The 15000-nt window shown below is 44.0% G+C and overlaps 1 protein-coding gene across 1 annotated transcript in view; it reads left to right on the top strand.

Annotated features, from left to right (window-relative positions):
* The window catches only part of LOC143124587 (ankyrin-3-like), a 106953-nt gene that overhangs the window by 49991 nt on the left and 41962 nt on the right, over positions 1–15000 (top strand). Inside the window, exons 15-24 of the mRNA XM_076286231.1 lie at positions 1288–1386; positions 2504–2602; positions 2849–3046; positions 3555–3653; positions 4406–4504; positions 4846–4944; positions 5403–5498; positions 7028–7100; positions 7587–7646; positions 12297–12420. Coding sequence (XP_076142346.1) covers positions 1288–1386; positions 2504–2602; positions 2849–3046; positions 3555–3653; positions 4406–4504; positions 4846–4944; positions 5403–5498; positions 7028–7100; positions 7587–7646; positions 12297–12420 — 1046 coding nt within the window. The remainder of the gene's footprint in view (positions 1–1287; positions 1387–2503; positions 2603–2848; positions 3047–3554; positions 3654–4405; positions 4505–4845; positions 4945–5402; positions 5499–7027; positions 7101–7586; positions 7647–12296; positions 12421–15000) is intronic.

Below are 15000 nucleotides of genomic sequence, written 5' to 3' on the forward strand. Positions count from 1 at the left end.
AGAGAGGTGTATAAATAGAGAGACCAAAAGAGAGACAGAGAGAGAGAGAAGAGTGAGAGGTGTATAAATAGAGACCAAAAGAGAGAGAGAGAAAGAGAGAATAGATGGAGGGAGAGATAGACATGTTCATTCAATCATGACAGTGAATTGTCTTGACCTGACATTAATCTCAGAGCAATGGCTTGTTTATGGTTTCACCATAGAGTGTACGCTATGTACACACCAGGGGATTTGTGTTCCGTTCAGTGGACACACGTGCATCTGTGTTGCCCAAGGCTCTTCTTGAAGGTGACCCCTGTCACAAGAAATGATTCATTTCCAGAGCAAACCCCACTGTGCCCATTTCCCATTCATCCTCCTCTCTCCCCTCCTCCTCTCTCTTTCTCTCTTTTCCTTGTTCCCTCTCTTTCACACTTCCTCCCTGGCCCCTCTCATTTCCTCTCTCCCTTCTTCTGTCCTCAGCACGTGTGCCATTGTGTGCCTTGTTCTAAATGGGAAGCTAGGAGATGATCAATTGCACTTTAATGACAGAGTACTGGTGTCAATGGGGTTATAGCGGCCTCTAGTGACACACTTTGGTAACTGCAACTGAAATGGCAAATAAACTCTACAGATAGATAGATGTATGGATGGACAGAAATATACAGGGTTCAGGTGGAGGCTAAACGGAAGTAAATGCAGTTTATCCACCTCTGAAATTTCAGAAATAGAGTTTATCCACCTCTCAAAAGAGTTTATTCACCAATTACAACTTTTAACATTCACAAATCATACTGTATTATCCACATTCACAATATGTGTACTTATCAATACTCTAGGAACAAATTTATACCACTGGTATTGTTATAAACATGGGACAATAACCTCCACTATCATCAAACATGTTCTGAATGCATTTTTTAAAAATCCAATACCGCAAATCCAATACTGTGATCACAGAATTCATAGTTTACCCACTTTTTATTTTACCACCACACCCCTGGATAGATAGATAGATAGATAGATAGATAGATAGATAGATAGATAGATAGATAGATAGATAGATGGATGGATGGATGGATGGATGGATGAATGGATGGATGGATGGATGGATAGATAGATAGATAGATAGATATATAGATGATGACATAGTGGGTATGAGTTGATGTTGATGAGATGGCGGGTATGAGTTGATGTTGATGAGATGGCGGATATGAGCTGATGTTGATGAGATGGTGGGTATGGGCTGATGTTGATGAGATGGTGGGTATGAGCTGATGTTGATGAGATGGTGGGTATGCGTTACAGAAGGGCTTCAGTCCTCTCCATGTGGCAGCTAAACACGGACAACTGGAGGTGGCCAACGTGCTACTGCAGAGAGGAGCCGCAGCGGATGCAGAGGGCAAGGTACTCTCTCTCTCTCTCTCTCTCTCTGCCCTCTCTCTCTCTCTCTCTCTCTCTGCCCCTCTCTCTCTGCCCTCTTTCTCTCTCTCTCTCTCTCTCTCTGCCCCTCTCTCTCTGCCCTCTTTCTCTCTCTCTCTCTCTCTCTCTCTCTCTCTCTCTTTCTGCCTCTCTCTCTCTTTCTCTCTCTGCCTCTATCTTTCTCACACACGTTTATCTAAATAACAACTACACATTACACAGACAGGTGTGACACAAATACACAGCTGGAAGTAAACTAACTGTTTACGAACTGTTTTAGTAGAAGACAGGATGATCAGGTCTCATAACTCATGCACACACACGCATGCACACACACGCACACACACACACGCACACACACAGATACACACACACTTGGAGACAAACCAATGTACCATGCACTCATGCATAAAGCTGCACACACTCCCAAACACATACTCACATGCATACCCGAGGGAGGGTGTGGCTACGGCCCATGGGGTTTCATGTTTGCCTGTGAGCACAGCTGATTTTTAGCGTTTCAGCTAACAGAGTGAGTCTCAACTCAAAACCAGAGTGAATTTTGATTGCTGGAGTTTGTGGGATAAACACTTCTAACCCAGACAGTGAATAATAACTCTCCTCTTTCTGTGACCTATTCTTATACCTTTTCCCACTTCACTACTTTATGTCAACTAATATAAGCAGAACTAATTTCACACAGGTCTGGCACATGCAACTGTTTTTTCCCCCTATATACACTGTATATATTACATATTTATAAATCTTGCGGTGACAGTCATCTATGTATTGTGAATACATTGCATAATACATTAATGAGATTGAAAGCACATGGTTTCCTGTGTCCAGCATCTGGCATGCTTGTGTTTGGGTTTTCTTCCGATACTAACCCTTTTTGTGCATGTGTGTGTGTGTGTGTGTGTGTATTTCCGTGCCGGTGTGTGTGTGTTTGGGTGCCGGTGTGTGTGTGGGTTCGGGTGGCGATGTGTGTGTGTGTGTTTGTGTGCCGTGTGTGTATGTGTATGTGTGTGTGTTTGGGTGCTGTGTGTGTGTGTGTGTGTGTGTGTGTGTGTGTGTGTGTGTGTGTGTGTGTGTGAAACAGACTGGGCTAACTCCGTTGCATGTGGCGGCTCACTATGATAATCAGAGGGTGGCTCTGCTTTTACTGGACCAAGGAGCTTCTCCGCATGCCGCCGCAAAGGTACTAACACATACAGGAAGAACAAACACACCCGTAAACAGTCACTCACACAAACACACAAATATATAAACATACACACACACTTCTTTCCCTCTCTCTCTGTCTTCATCTTCCTCTCTTTCCCTCTATCCCCCCCTCTTTTCCTCTTCCTCCGCCTCTCTCTCCCTTTCTTTTTCTCACTCCCTATTCTTCTCTCTCCCTTTCTTCTCTCTCTCTCCTCCTCCTCTTCCTCTTCCCCTCACGTAGAACGGCTACACGCCGCTGCACATTGCGGCTAAGAAGGGCCAGCTGGACATCGGCACCACACTACTGGAGTACGGCGCGGACACCAACGCCTGCACCAAGCAGGGCATCAGCCCCCTCCACCTGGCAGCACAGGAGGGCAGCGTCGACCTGCTCTCGCTCCTGCTCAGCAAGAGCGCCAACGTCAACATGGGCAATAAGGTGTGTGTGTGCAGGTGTGCGTGACAGAGAGAGAGACAGAGAGAAGATAGAGAGAGAGAGAGAGAAGATAGAGAGAGACAAGATAGAGAGAGACGAGATAGAGATAGAGAGAGAGAGAGAAGATAGAGAGAGAGAGAGAGAGAGAGAGAGAGAGAGAGGGAGAGAGAGAGAGAGAGAGTGAGAATGGCATGCCTGCTCCAGCTCAGCAAGAGTGTCAACGTCAACATGGGCAATAACGTATGTGTGCAAGTGTGTGTGTGTGTGTGCGTGTATGTGTGTGTGTGTATGTATGTGACAGACAGAGAGAGAGCGAGAGAGAGAGCAAGAGAGAGAGAGAGAGAGAGAGAGAGAGAGAGAAGGGATGAGTGTATCAGTGTGTGTATGTTTGTGTGATATATGTATGTAGGGTCAGAGTCCAACTACAACTAATAATAATGAGATAACTTTGATCTGATGTATGTTTGTGTGTTTGTGTGTGTGTGTGTGTGTGTGTGTGTGTGTGTTGCAGAGTGGACTGACACCACTGCACTTGGCTGCTCAGGAAGACCAGGTGGGTGTGGCCGAGGTGCTGCTCAACCATGGAGCCGAGGCTGACGTGCGGACGAAGGTGAGACGTTCAAGCAACACTGGAGTTCTTTTAGTATAACACTGAGGAGTTCTTTTAGTAACACTATGGAGTACACTCTAGAGTTATTTTAGCTTAAAGGAACACACCAACTTTTTGGGAAGCTTATTTCTTATTTGATTAGATTGCTGTCTACCCCAGAATTAGATAAAAGAATAGTTAGTTAGTTAGTTAGTTAGTTTATTAGTTGTCCCCTTAGGGAAATTCTTTTTCACATTTGATGATGTGATATAGATAGATAGGCTATATTTCTCTTTTCTGTGCCTACAATAACTGACACCATTAGCCTATAGCTTAGCACAACCCCCAGCAAGTGGGTTAGACCTTGAAGCTAGCCTATAGCTAAAAGCGGGCTAACCCACTTTTTACGTGTGTTCCTTTAAAGGAGCTGGGGGCAAAAGGTGGAATTCTGTAGGATCTGAGTTGTCTTGAATGCAGCCCCATGCCTATTACAAGATGCATGTCGCAAGAGACCCGGCTTGGCCCAGCGCTAGCTGGTTTGCATACTAACCTCAGTGTATAGCTGGACAAAACAGTGTAGGCGTTTTTGACATCGTGGATTTGTTTGGTTTGTGTTGCATTTCTTAATGTAAGGGTGTAGCACATGTGCATCTATGGGATGTTCTCCTGCATCATCTGTTTACTGAAGGGAGCAGTAATTTTGAGATTTGAATACTGGATCAATAGATGAGTGTTAAAACTTGCTCTCTGATTCTTTGTGTCTCCTCACCTAGATGGATTACACTCCATTGCATGTGGCTTGTCACTATGGCAACCAGAAGATGGCCAACTTCCTGTTGGAAAACCGTGCTAAAGTCAATGCCAAAACGAAGGTAAGCATTGGTCCACTACCAAAATCAATCAGGATTCCCCTCTCTCTCTGCCTCCACCTCTCCTCCTCCTCCTTTCCCTCTTACTCCCTCTCTGTCTCTCTCTCTCCCCCCAGATTGCTAATATAGAATATTTATTTGACTTGATGTTTTTAAAATGCAAAATCTTTCTTTTTGTCATTTGATCTCTCTCTCTCCCTGTCTACTTCTCTCTCTCTCTCTTCCTCTCTCTCTATCTCCTCCTCTCTCTCTGTCTCTCTCCCTTTCTTCTTCTCTTTCTCCCCCCATATCTCTCTCTTCCTCCCTCCCTCTCTCTCTCTCCCTCCCTCCGTCTTCCTCTGTAGAACGGGTACACCCCTCTTCACCAGGCAGCCCAGCAAGGCCACACCCACATCATTAATTTGCTGCTGCAGTACGGAGCGTCAGCCAATCAGCTCACTCTGGTGCGTACTGAGGCATGCTGGGAAAATATGCTGACATCAGCAGAGGCGCACACTCTGTCACAGAGAGACACTCATTCATTTGCGAGTCTTCAAGCATTCATCCATACATGCATTCATTCACACAACGTGATTTGTGCCTCCAATCCAATTCTATTGTTTTTTCATAACCTCACTTCATCGCAAGGTCCCAGATCTGTCATAGAATATGCTGAAACTCTATTAAAAATGAACCTGAATATGAATTATATAATATAGCTAGTGAAAGGGCTTTGTAGAGAACTGTGAGAGGCCCTTGGGGTCATTGCTTCAAATATACACTGCAAATGGAAAAGAGATTTCACTAGAATGTCAGTGGTAAAGAAACAGATAGGATGTGTGGTGTGACATTTCATCTTTGTTATTTTCTCTCTCTGTGTGTGTGTGTGTGTGTGTGTGTGTGTGTGTGTGTGTGTGTGTAGAATGGGAACACACCGCTGTCCATTGCCCGAAGGCTAGGATACATCTCTGTGGTAGACACACTAAGAGGAGTGACTGATGACAACCTCTGCAATGTGGTAAGATAATGTGTATCCTGTTATTATTTAACAGACACACACACACATCAAAACACACACTCACACTTTGTACTACAAACCATTACACATACTTTACACAATGTTCACCAAACCATAAGGAGTGGCAATACTTGTCTTTTTCCTCACACGTCTATGGCTCAAAGTTCATCTAAGCATAGAGAGGGAGAGAGAGATACTGTTGCACTCTCTCTCTCTCACACACACTCAGCAGGGCTATAAATTCCTCAGTTCAGATGGGTTGTCCAGGGACACCCATAATAACCGGATTTGCATGTCAGGTTTTGATAAGCGTGTCACAGCCGCAGCGTTAGAGCTATTAGAGCTGCTGCTGTCTACTGGCCCCAGATCAGTGGCTTTATCAGAGGCTTTTTGACCCAAAACACAGCTTTAGGCATGGCCTCTGGATGACTGAAACGTACCATATTATGCTTGACAGTGGTAGACTTTTGCTAAATAGGTTTTACTCTTTACCGTACAATTATGGATGATTTTCATTTTCATTTTGGCTGACACAGAGCAACTTGCATACTGTACGTACAGTCTTACCAGGGCCAGTTTCCTCAGGGCAACTCAGGGTCAAGTGCGTTGCTCAGGGCAACAGGGAATTAAACCCTCCATTTTTCTGGCTACTGCTTGCTAGCCCAGCTCCTCAGCCACTATGCTACCACGACCTCCATTCTATGCAAAGCTAGCTATCGTCTATCCTCCAGAAGATGGGGAAGGTGTGTTAAAGGTTGTATCAGCGATAGCGGGGATACATCACTTCTGTTGATGTTCAAACAAAACAGAGAGCTAGCTCGCTACTCCCTCCCCCTACCTCCAGCGCAATTAAAACTCTCCTAAACGTGCATCTCGTCGGTTATTGGTTGAAACACTTCATTTTGCTTTTTGAGGGGTTGCCAACCCTTGTTCGTAGCAATTGTTTTTGTGTACAGAACTCGGTAGCAATTGTTTTTGTGTAGGCCTACAGAACTCGGAGCCTAGGCTGCCTACAGAGACGCGTTTTTTTGACGGCCTGCTTATGGGGCAGGCAGCTAGCGGATCGTTAGGAAAGATTAGATGAATGTCATCATTTATGTTTGGGCCTTTTTTGGGCCTGAAATCGCTGATACAACCTTTAATTGAGCTGTATCTATGCTCTGTGTGTGCTGTGGGGGTTGTATAACAGTGTTATCAAGTGTCAGCTGGAGCTGTCTTAAATACCTCAATATTATCCCCATGAACAGGCCTCGTTCAGTGGCTCAACCTCCTTTTATCTCGTTCAGAAAGAGTTGACATAACTGAAAACCACTGCCTCTTTGTGCACTGGTAAAGTCTTCTCTCATTCACATCATGGTTAATACAAACCTTTGAAACAGGTTTTTGGCTTTCAGTTAGACACCCAGCAGACATGCGCTGTGCTCAGCCATGTGATTTGCTTCATTTTTTTTTTTTTTCGTTTTTTAAAATGATATCAGACGTTATCAACATGTTACAGATATATCTATGTCATCTCTGTCTCCTTACAGGCTGCGACAGAGAAACACAAAATAAACGTCCCGGAGACCATGAACGAGTTTCTCGACATGTCAGACGACGAGGGTGAGTCAGTCAATCAGTAACCACATTGTGTGGTTACCCATCCCTGAAAGCGAGGCTGTGTCTCAAACCGCCTACTTGCACACTTCAAATACTTAGTTTAAGTATATAGTGCAGATCACGCGAAAACTCAGTGCACTGAAGTACCCGGATGACGCCCTAATAATGGTCAAAAAGTTCAAAATGCTCAATGCATTAGCATGGACTGACGGAGGTATGCTGTTTGAGACACAGCCATAGAGATACTGTAAGTAAGCCATCAGTATCAGATTCAGTGTAGATAGCTGCCAGTTTCAAAACAAATTGTAACATTCCTGTTGATTGGCTGTAAATTCCCTTCCCTAGCTCAATGTCTAGAACCTAGCTGCATGCCATGGTCTTCCTGGTCTGTGTCCATTGTAATTGGTGAATGTGTGTCAGGTGACTAGTGCTCTCATCATCACGACCCTGCTGTGTGTATATGTGTGTATGTGTGTTCATACTACACAGTGCATAGAGCCAGTCAGCGAGATGTTGCCAGTGAAGACAGTCAATCTGGTGGGGAAGAAGGTATTTGTCCTGGTTCCTTCATGTGTGTCCGCTATTAGCCGTTAGCTATTAGTGCTGCTTTCCCTCAGCGGGTTCTGTTCATGCCAACCCCTGGTTTTTGTTTGAGCTAGCTTGTTTTTGTAGAGGACTAACCTAGCATTAGCATTAGCATTAGCACTAGCACTAGTGCTGGCTTCCCGTTGCCTGCTTTGCTGTGTGTGTGTTTTAGTGTATAGTGTCTAATACAATGAGACAGGCACACACATGTACGCACACACACACACACACACACACACACACACACACATACACACATGTACATACAATACCCCCCCACACACACACACACACTTGCAAATAAATATGTACTCCCTGGAGAGTGTGATTGCCTCTTATTTGGATGAATTTAGTTGATAGCAGTTAGTGAAGTTATATGAGAAGGTTTTAAATGTGGGTCATAATATTTCTTGGCCCTAACGGGTCTTTCGTTGGCACACAGATAAGCAGGCCCACTCTTGAGACATTCTGTATCTGTGTAGTTGATTCGAAGTACTTCATATACCAAACTCCAATAACATTACACCACTATACCTGAGGCATAATACCAAGGCATATTATACATTATTTTATTACTATACATAGGTATATTATACTGCTATACCTGTGGCATATACCAAAGCAAACATATTATACATTATTTTTTATGCTATACATAGGCATATTATACCACTATACCTGAAGCATGTAACTCACCTGTGAACAGTGTTTGAGACAGAGGTGTGTGTTTTTTGAAGGGCTTTTGCTGCCCTCTCACTGTATAGCAGACTATCGGTTATGTCTAGTCAGAAACAGCAGCAGCCATTTTAAGTGCAGTCCTGCATTCACCTGTTGCTGTGCTGTGTCCTAACAGCACACTGGGTCTTACATTATTCATGTGTGTCATCTGACAAAGCTTACGTCTCCATGGAAACGGCAACTGAAAGAGAGGGAGGAGGGGGGCAGGGGGTTGAGGTTACCTGTGCTGGAATCTTTGAAGGCATACACCTGTTTGAAGGAGAGTATAGTAGGTATTTCTTCTTGAAAATACATTTTGGAGACAGCAGAATCAGCTGACCCATTAACATCTCACACAAGTCATTCATGTAATATTCGAATGCATGACAAAGACTCAGTCTAAGCAAATGGTTTGGGTTCCGTTTCACATTACTTGAATGCTTGGTAGTTTCATATGAATCACAAGGCAAGGTCTCAAGGTAGGCTTGGATTAATATAATTTTAGTACCATTTTTTACATTTTTTTTGTATAATTTTAGCGTTCATACAAGACATTTGTAATCACTCCACATACTCTTTAATTTTTACATTTCTATGAGTGCTTTTTATGTATGTAATATGTATGTATGTGTGTTTGTTGTGTTATGGTTGTATAAGCTACTGGATGCCTAAAATTTCTCTCAGGATGAATAAAGTATCTATCTATCTATCTATCTGGTAACAAAAGAAAACATTTCATTGAGTTGGTAGGACATTATTATTAAGTTATCCCGTGGAGAAAAGAAATACTGGTGGCTATTAATATCGGGACACCAATGAAGTAGATCTGGTAAAAAAGCTCACCGTTCCATGTCACTTCTCTTCTGAATGATGCGGTGGAAGTCCTACCAAGAGTTTAAATCCATACAGGACAGCTGGTGGGGAGTGCATGCAGTACGTCATCTTAATGCAACACGATAGAAGTATTGGTATTTATACTCCTTGGCCTCTGTCAGTCTTCAGCAAGTGCTGCCAACTTGCATCCATGTCCATGTAGGCAGCTTGAAGAATGCCAGTGCTCTGGCTCCGTTAGTATGAAGTAGGGACTCACTTGGTAAAATAAAGGACAAATAATAAAAACACACACAAAAAAAAATAAGGGAGCAGGACTGGGGACTTCAGCGCTGTCACTCAGCCGTGACGAGAATGTTCGAAAATGAATGTTCTAAAGAATATCAGGGTTCATTCAGAGCTCTATTAGGGCTCTGGGTTCATTGAATTCAACACAGAATTATATAACCTTGAATTGTTGTAGAATGGAATCTTTTCTTAGAATGTTCCAGACTCCCCTGCTGCATCTGGTAGTCTTCTAGTCTGACCTGCTCACCTCAGCACTGGTGGTCTGATAAGGCAGCAGGAGTAGGGACTTTACCCTCCTCTGAGTTTCACTGAATGTTTGTGTGACGGCTGGATGAATTATGACTGCCACTGTTGCACTGTGCTGCAACAGTGACACTATATTTGGTTTATGAATGAGTCTTTGGCAACATACACAGACATATACAGAAAAACCCACTTCGATTGCTCTCTTTCTCTCTCTTACACACACACACACACACACACACACGCACACACACACATGCACACACACACACACACACACACACACACACCATCTTCGTCTCTCTTACACAAACACAAACACACTGTCACACACCCCAAACAAATTTAATCCACTTAAGATTTTGACCAGGCTGTGCTGCAGTGTGCCCTCTTAGAGCTGAGGGGCGTTGTGCTATACTGCTTATCCTTATTCTGTTTCCTTTTTAGTTTACGCTCAGACACTGGGTGGAAGACATGCAATAATGTGTGTGTGTGTGTGTCTGTGTGTCTCTGTGTGTGTTCGTCCTGGCTTGGATTTGTATTGTTGGGATGGCAACAGAGCATTTTTTTGCTTATGAAGACAACATGTTTTTGTCTTCATAATCTGAATTTGCATGAGCATTCTTTTCTCTAAGAATAACATTACACACACACACACACACACCCTCCTCACTTCTCAGCCTAGACATAGATGCTTGAGTCAGTAAATTCACTTACTTTCCCATAGCGACTATTCCCATCCAAATACTCATTAGATGAGGATTTATGGACAGTCAGAATGAATCGTGTAGGCTTGAGTCACCAGGGTTCACACACATAAGAAATTAAAAGCGTTCTTATCACCTTCCCCACCCCCCCCAACCACAACCACCACACACACAAACACACACACACACACACACACACACCACACACACACACAGAAACGACTCACCACTTCCACACAGGAGTGTGTGAGACTGAGAGAAGGGGTTCTTGACAGACAGTTGACTGGAGGCAGTCTCTCCCTCTCAATTCTCTCCTGGCTCCTGCGGTTTTTACTTTCGCCTCGGGACCTGCAGAGTTCTGCACCATGTGAAGTTTTTCAGAGCAGCTTGGTTTGGAGGGGAAAAAAACGCGCCGGCTTTCTCTCGTTGCAGCGGGCAGGAGACATACAGAGCAGCACAGGCTGGGCAGCAGACGGAGAGACCTCTGTGCCAGTGTGTCATTATTCTCATGACCGCTCGGAATTGCTTCCGTGGAATTAAACTCATTTCGCTGACCGACGGTGACTGGATTAACGTTAAACAAGCAGGCGAATAAAAGCAGACATTTCACTGGAAGCCGATACGGGGATGGCAGCACTTCTTTGTAAGAGAGACACACAATGATTCACTACTATGGTGAGGACTCAATGCTTTTAATGGAATACTGCGGCGTTTTTGTAGCCGCTGAACTGTTTGCTGTAAGAAGCGGCATGGTGTTTGGACAGGACGCGGCTGGTATTTTAACATTATGCGGCTGGTGATGGTGCTGAGACTAAACCCATTCGGCTAACACCGCTGGCTACGACATTGCTTGTTCGGTCAGTCGCTTACCTGGCTATGTATGACGTAGGCTATGGTGGAATAGTTTTATGAGGGTGCTGCGTCGGAATCAACAGAGACTTAAAAAAAAAAAAAAAAAACGGGGATCACTGTACCGGTTATTCGGTGGAAACAGGGAGAGTGCGGCAGCGGTCGGAGCAGAGAACCGGGGGGAGGGGCTGCAGAGTGGAAAAGAGTTGCAGGAATCGGTTGAGAGAGGGAGAGAGAGAGAGGCTGGTGCCGAAGGCATGTTGATGTGCTTCGATATTATGTTTTCATTTTAATGCCCACTGCTTTTTGCTTTAAGTCTATGTGTGATCTTCTCTACATTTAAGCTTGTAAAGTAGGCTAGTCACTTGTCATTTACCCATGCATAATTTAAGTCAATAAACACCATATATTATTTAAGATAACCTTATGTTGGACACTTGGTACATTTTGAGATATCAGTTAGTTAGCAACAAATCATGGGCCTATGCGTATTTGTCGCATTTAAAGTTTTGTCTCTTTTCAATTTTTGTCGCATTTCAAGTTTTGTTCAACGCCGTGGAACCCCATGAGTTGCATAGCAATGTAGTCGAGAAACTTCATTTCCGCGCATGGAATCAAGCGCAGTGCCGTATTGATGCAGCACCAGAGCATACCGACCAGTTGGGCCAGGTGTTAGCCTATGTGTGTAGCAGTTTTAGACGGGTCCACTGGGAGCACAGACATCACCCAAACTGGCAGAGGTGCCCTTGGACAAGAGAAAACCAAAACCTCGCATTGAGTATTAAATGACACAAATTAATTATAGAAAGCCTCTGGTTACGAACTTGGACCAGCGTCAGTTCTAGTGGGGTGGTGGTTTGTGTGTGTGTGTGTGTGTGTGTGAGGGAGGGGGTGGAAGGTAACTAGTAGAACTGACTGCTGCAGAGAGATGGTGCTCTAATTGTCTGCCGCTTTAACGCCACCCATGTCTTGTACGCAGGTGAGGATGCGATGACCGGAGACACGGATAAGTATCTGCGGCCGCAGGACCTGAGGGAGCTGGGGGATGATTCCTTACCACAGGAGGGCTACATGGGCTTCAGCATCGGAGCGCGGTCCGCCAGGTAAGTCCACGCGCATCTCTCCACATTGCTGTTCGTGACTTCCGGATGATTTCGGGAGAGTTTGTGCGGTGTACAGTACAGAACCCGCAGAGACCACGAGTAGACAAATGTTTCTTTGTTTCATCCCAGTCAGAATGAACACCATCACTGTTAGTGCCTGGGCTATATATAGGCATGTCGTAGAAAACGTTCTAACTTTTATGATTATGTTTTAATGATGTTGCAATGATGTTTACACAAACTTGCCATCTTAGAATTATTATATTTCACTGCAGAAAGGGAGACATCCCTACAAAATATTTTAAATCCTAATATATTGTATACTTTCCTTGACATTTTCGAAGCTGTCCCTAGTCACTTTAGCAGGCCACACTAAGATGATTTAATGAAAAATAAGGTTAACAAAAAGCCTAGTGCAGGATTGAAGCAATATCTGCTTCTGCCTCTCATATGTATTTGTTTGTTTGAAAGAGATATTATAAAGGAGATATTGTGCCACAACAGATTGTAGCTATAGATTTCTGTAGTATCTAGGCAGGAAAAGAACAGAAACAGTTACAGTACTTTACAATGCTAATGGACGCCATGACGTCTTCACATGAAATGCACATTAAATCATATACTAATAGATAGGACTGAGTAAAGCTGTGTGACTAGGTGCTGGCTCATTGGGTGTTTATGTGTTGCTGCACCAGCTAAATGGCTATATGCACAGTTGCATTGGTACCTCAACAAAAATGTCATGTGCTTGTTTTGATGCATCTGTTGGTCTGCTGTTGTTCTGTGTGGTGCAGCAGGCAGCAGGCAGCATGTGCTTCCTCTGGCGTTGTGTACTTTTTGGTGACACTCAGCATAATGAATCTACTCAGACTTGTTTGACTGTTCCACAATCTGGTTCCGATGGCTTTGTGGTCTGCGGCTGCTCACCCTGTGGGCATAAAGGGCGCGTGGAGAGATGGATAGCGTGGAGCGCGGGCAGTAAAGGAGAAGCTGGCACGGCGAAGTGAAAGCACATCAGTTCGTTAGCGACGCATTGTGTGGCTCTCTGAAGCCTGATTGGCTGGCGATTGTTTGGTGGGTGACAGGCAGCCGATGCATGGCTGAACTGAAACAACAACATTAAAAGGCTACATCAGGGTCACTGAAGAGGTCCTTTCAGTCAGTCAGTTTGCTGTGTGTGTGTGTGTGTGTGTGTGTGTGAGTGTGTGTGTGTGTGTAAGTATGTGTGTGTATTTTCACTGTTTATGATGAGTGAGTGTTTGTACAGTCACTTGGGAGTTTGTTAATATGTGTGTTTGTGAGTGTGCAGGAGTGTGTGTGTGTGTGTGTGTGTGTGTGTGTGTGTGTGTGTGTGTGTGTGTGTGTGTGTGTGTGTGTTTTTCCACTGTTTATGAAGACTGAATGTTTGTATAGGCACTGGGAAGTTTGTGTGCGTGTATGTATGTGTGTGTACTATACTGTATACTGTACTGTACGTGTGTGTGTGTGTGTGTGTGTGTGTGTGTGTGTGTGTGTGTGTGTGTGTGTGTGTGTGTGTGTGTGTGTTGTTGTGGGTGTGGGACCTGTTGAGAGCCGGGCAGTCAGGTGTGTGACAGGGGAGACGGATGCTGGTGTGTTCCGCGCTCATGGTGTGAGACCACGTTCACACACCACTGACCATTACACACTTTCAGAGACGAGGGTGGTGAAGATGGCACCACCAATGGGTCGTAGTTAATGTAGCAAACAGCCAAATGCTTTTGAGTACTTTTGGAGTGTAGTGGACACTTTTGTTTGTTGAAATATGAACTCAAAGTTGTTGTAAGAAGAGGAACCAGTGAATATTTGTGTTTAACTGCATAACAGGAATAAAGAAGCATTTTCGGCATCATTACCTCAGGCTACTAGAGGTGGATTTAATTGAATCTGTGTTTTGTTGAATATAGGGAAGAGTTCTTTTAGAACTGAGTTGGATCAACATAATTGACTCAGGACTGAATTAATCAAATATTTACTAAAATGTGTCTTAGGGCTACTCAGAACAAAAGGCGTGTTCCATCAGGGCACAACTCAAGCTGAGCCTTAAGTAGACAGTTTAGCTGGTGATACGCAAGCCAGTTGGAGCAGTTTGAGCAGTGTTTTTTGTTTGGGGACTTTCCCGTTGATATTGGGCAATGATTTGTTTTTCTGGCCAACTTTACCTAAAAGACAAAACCTTGCAAACACCTAGTATGACATACTAATGAGTGTCTTATAGCGATGTAGTCAGTAATATTGTGCTCTGAAATGTTTTTTTTTTTTTTGCGGTGTGTTCCTATCTGGAACACAGAACTGTTTGTCCTGGATGGCTGGTGGGAACGACACTTGCATTCATCCATCCTTCACATGATCCCATACCATCAAAATGAATAGAAAGATGAATTGGCAAAACTAGTTTCATGATAAAAGCATAGCCTACCTAAAAACGTGGCCAATGGTTGCATAGTGTTGCTTCAACCATCATTATGATCATTCAGTCAGAACACATGGAACCAGTTATGTGGTGGCCCAACAGCATTACTCAAAAAGCCCTCTGCATCATCACCACCCTTTGTCAAAAGG

This window comes from Alosa pseudoharengus, unplaced genomic scaffold, assembly GCF_046254945.1.
Source record: "Alosa pseudoharengus isolate Yale_2024_CS ecotype anadromous, Long Island Sound unplaced genomic scaffold, YU_APseudo_1.1 YU_APseudo_1.1_scf_15, whole genome shotgun sequence".
NCBI classification, from domain to species: Eukaryota; Metazoa; Chordata; class Actinopteri; order Clupeiformes; family Clupeidae; genus Alosa; species Alosa pseudoharengus.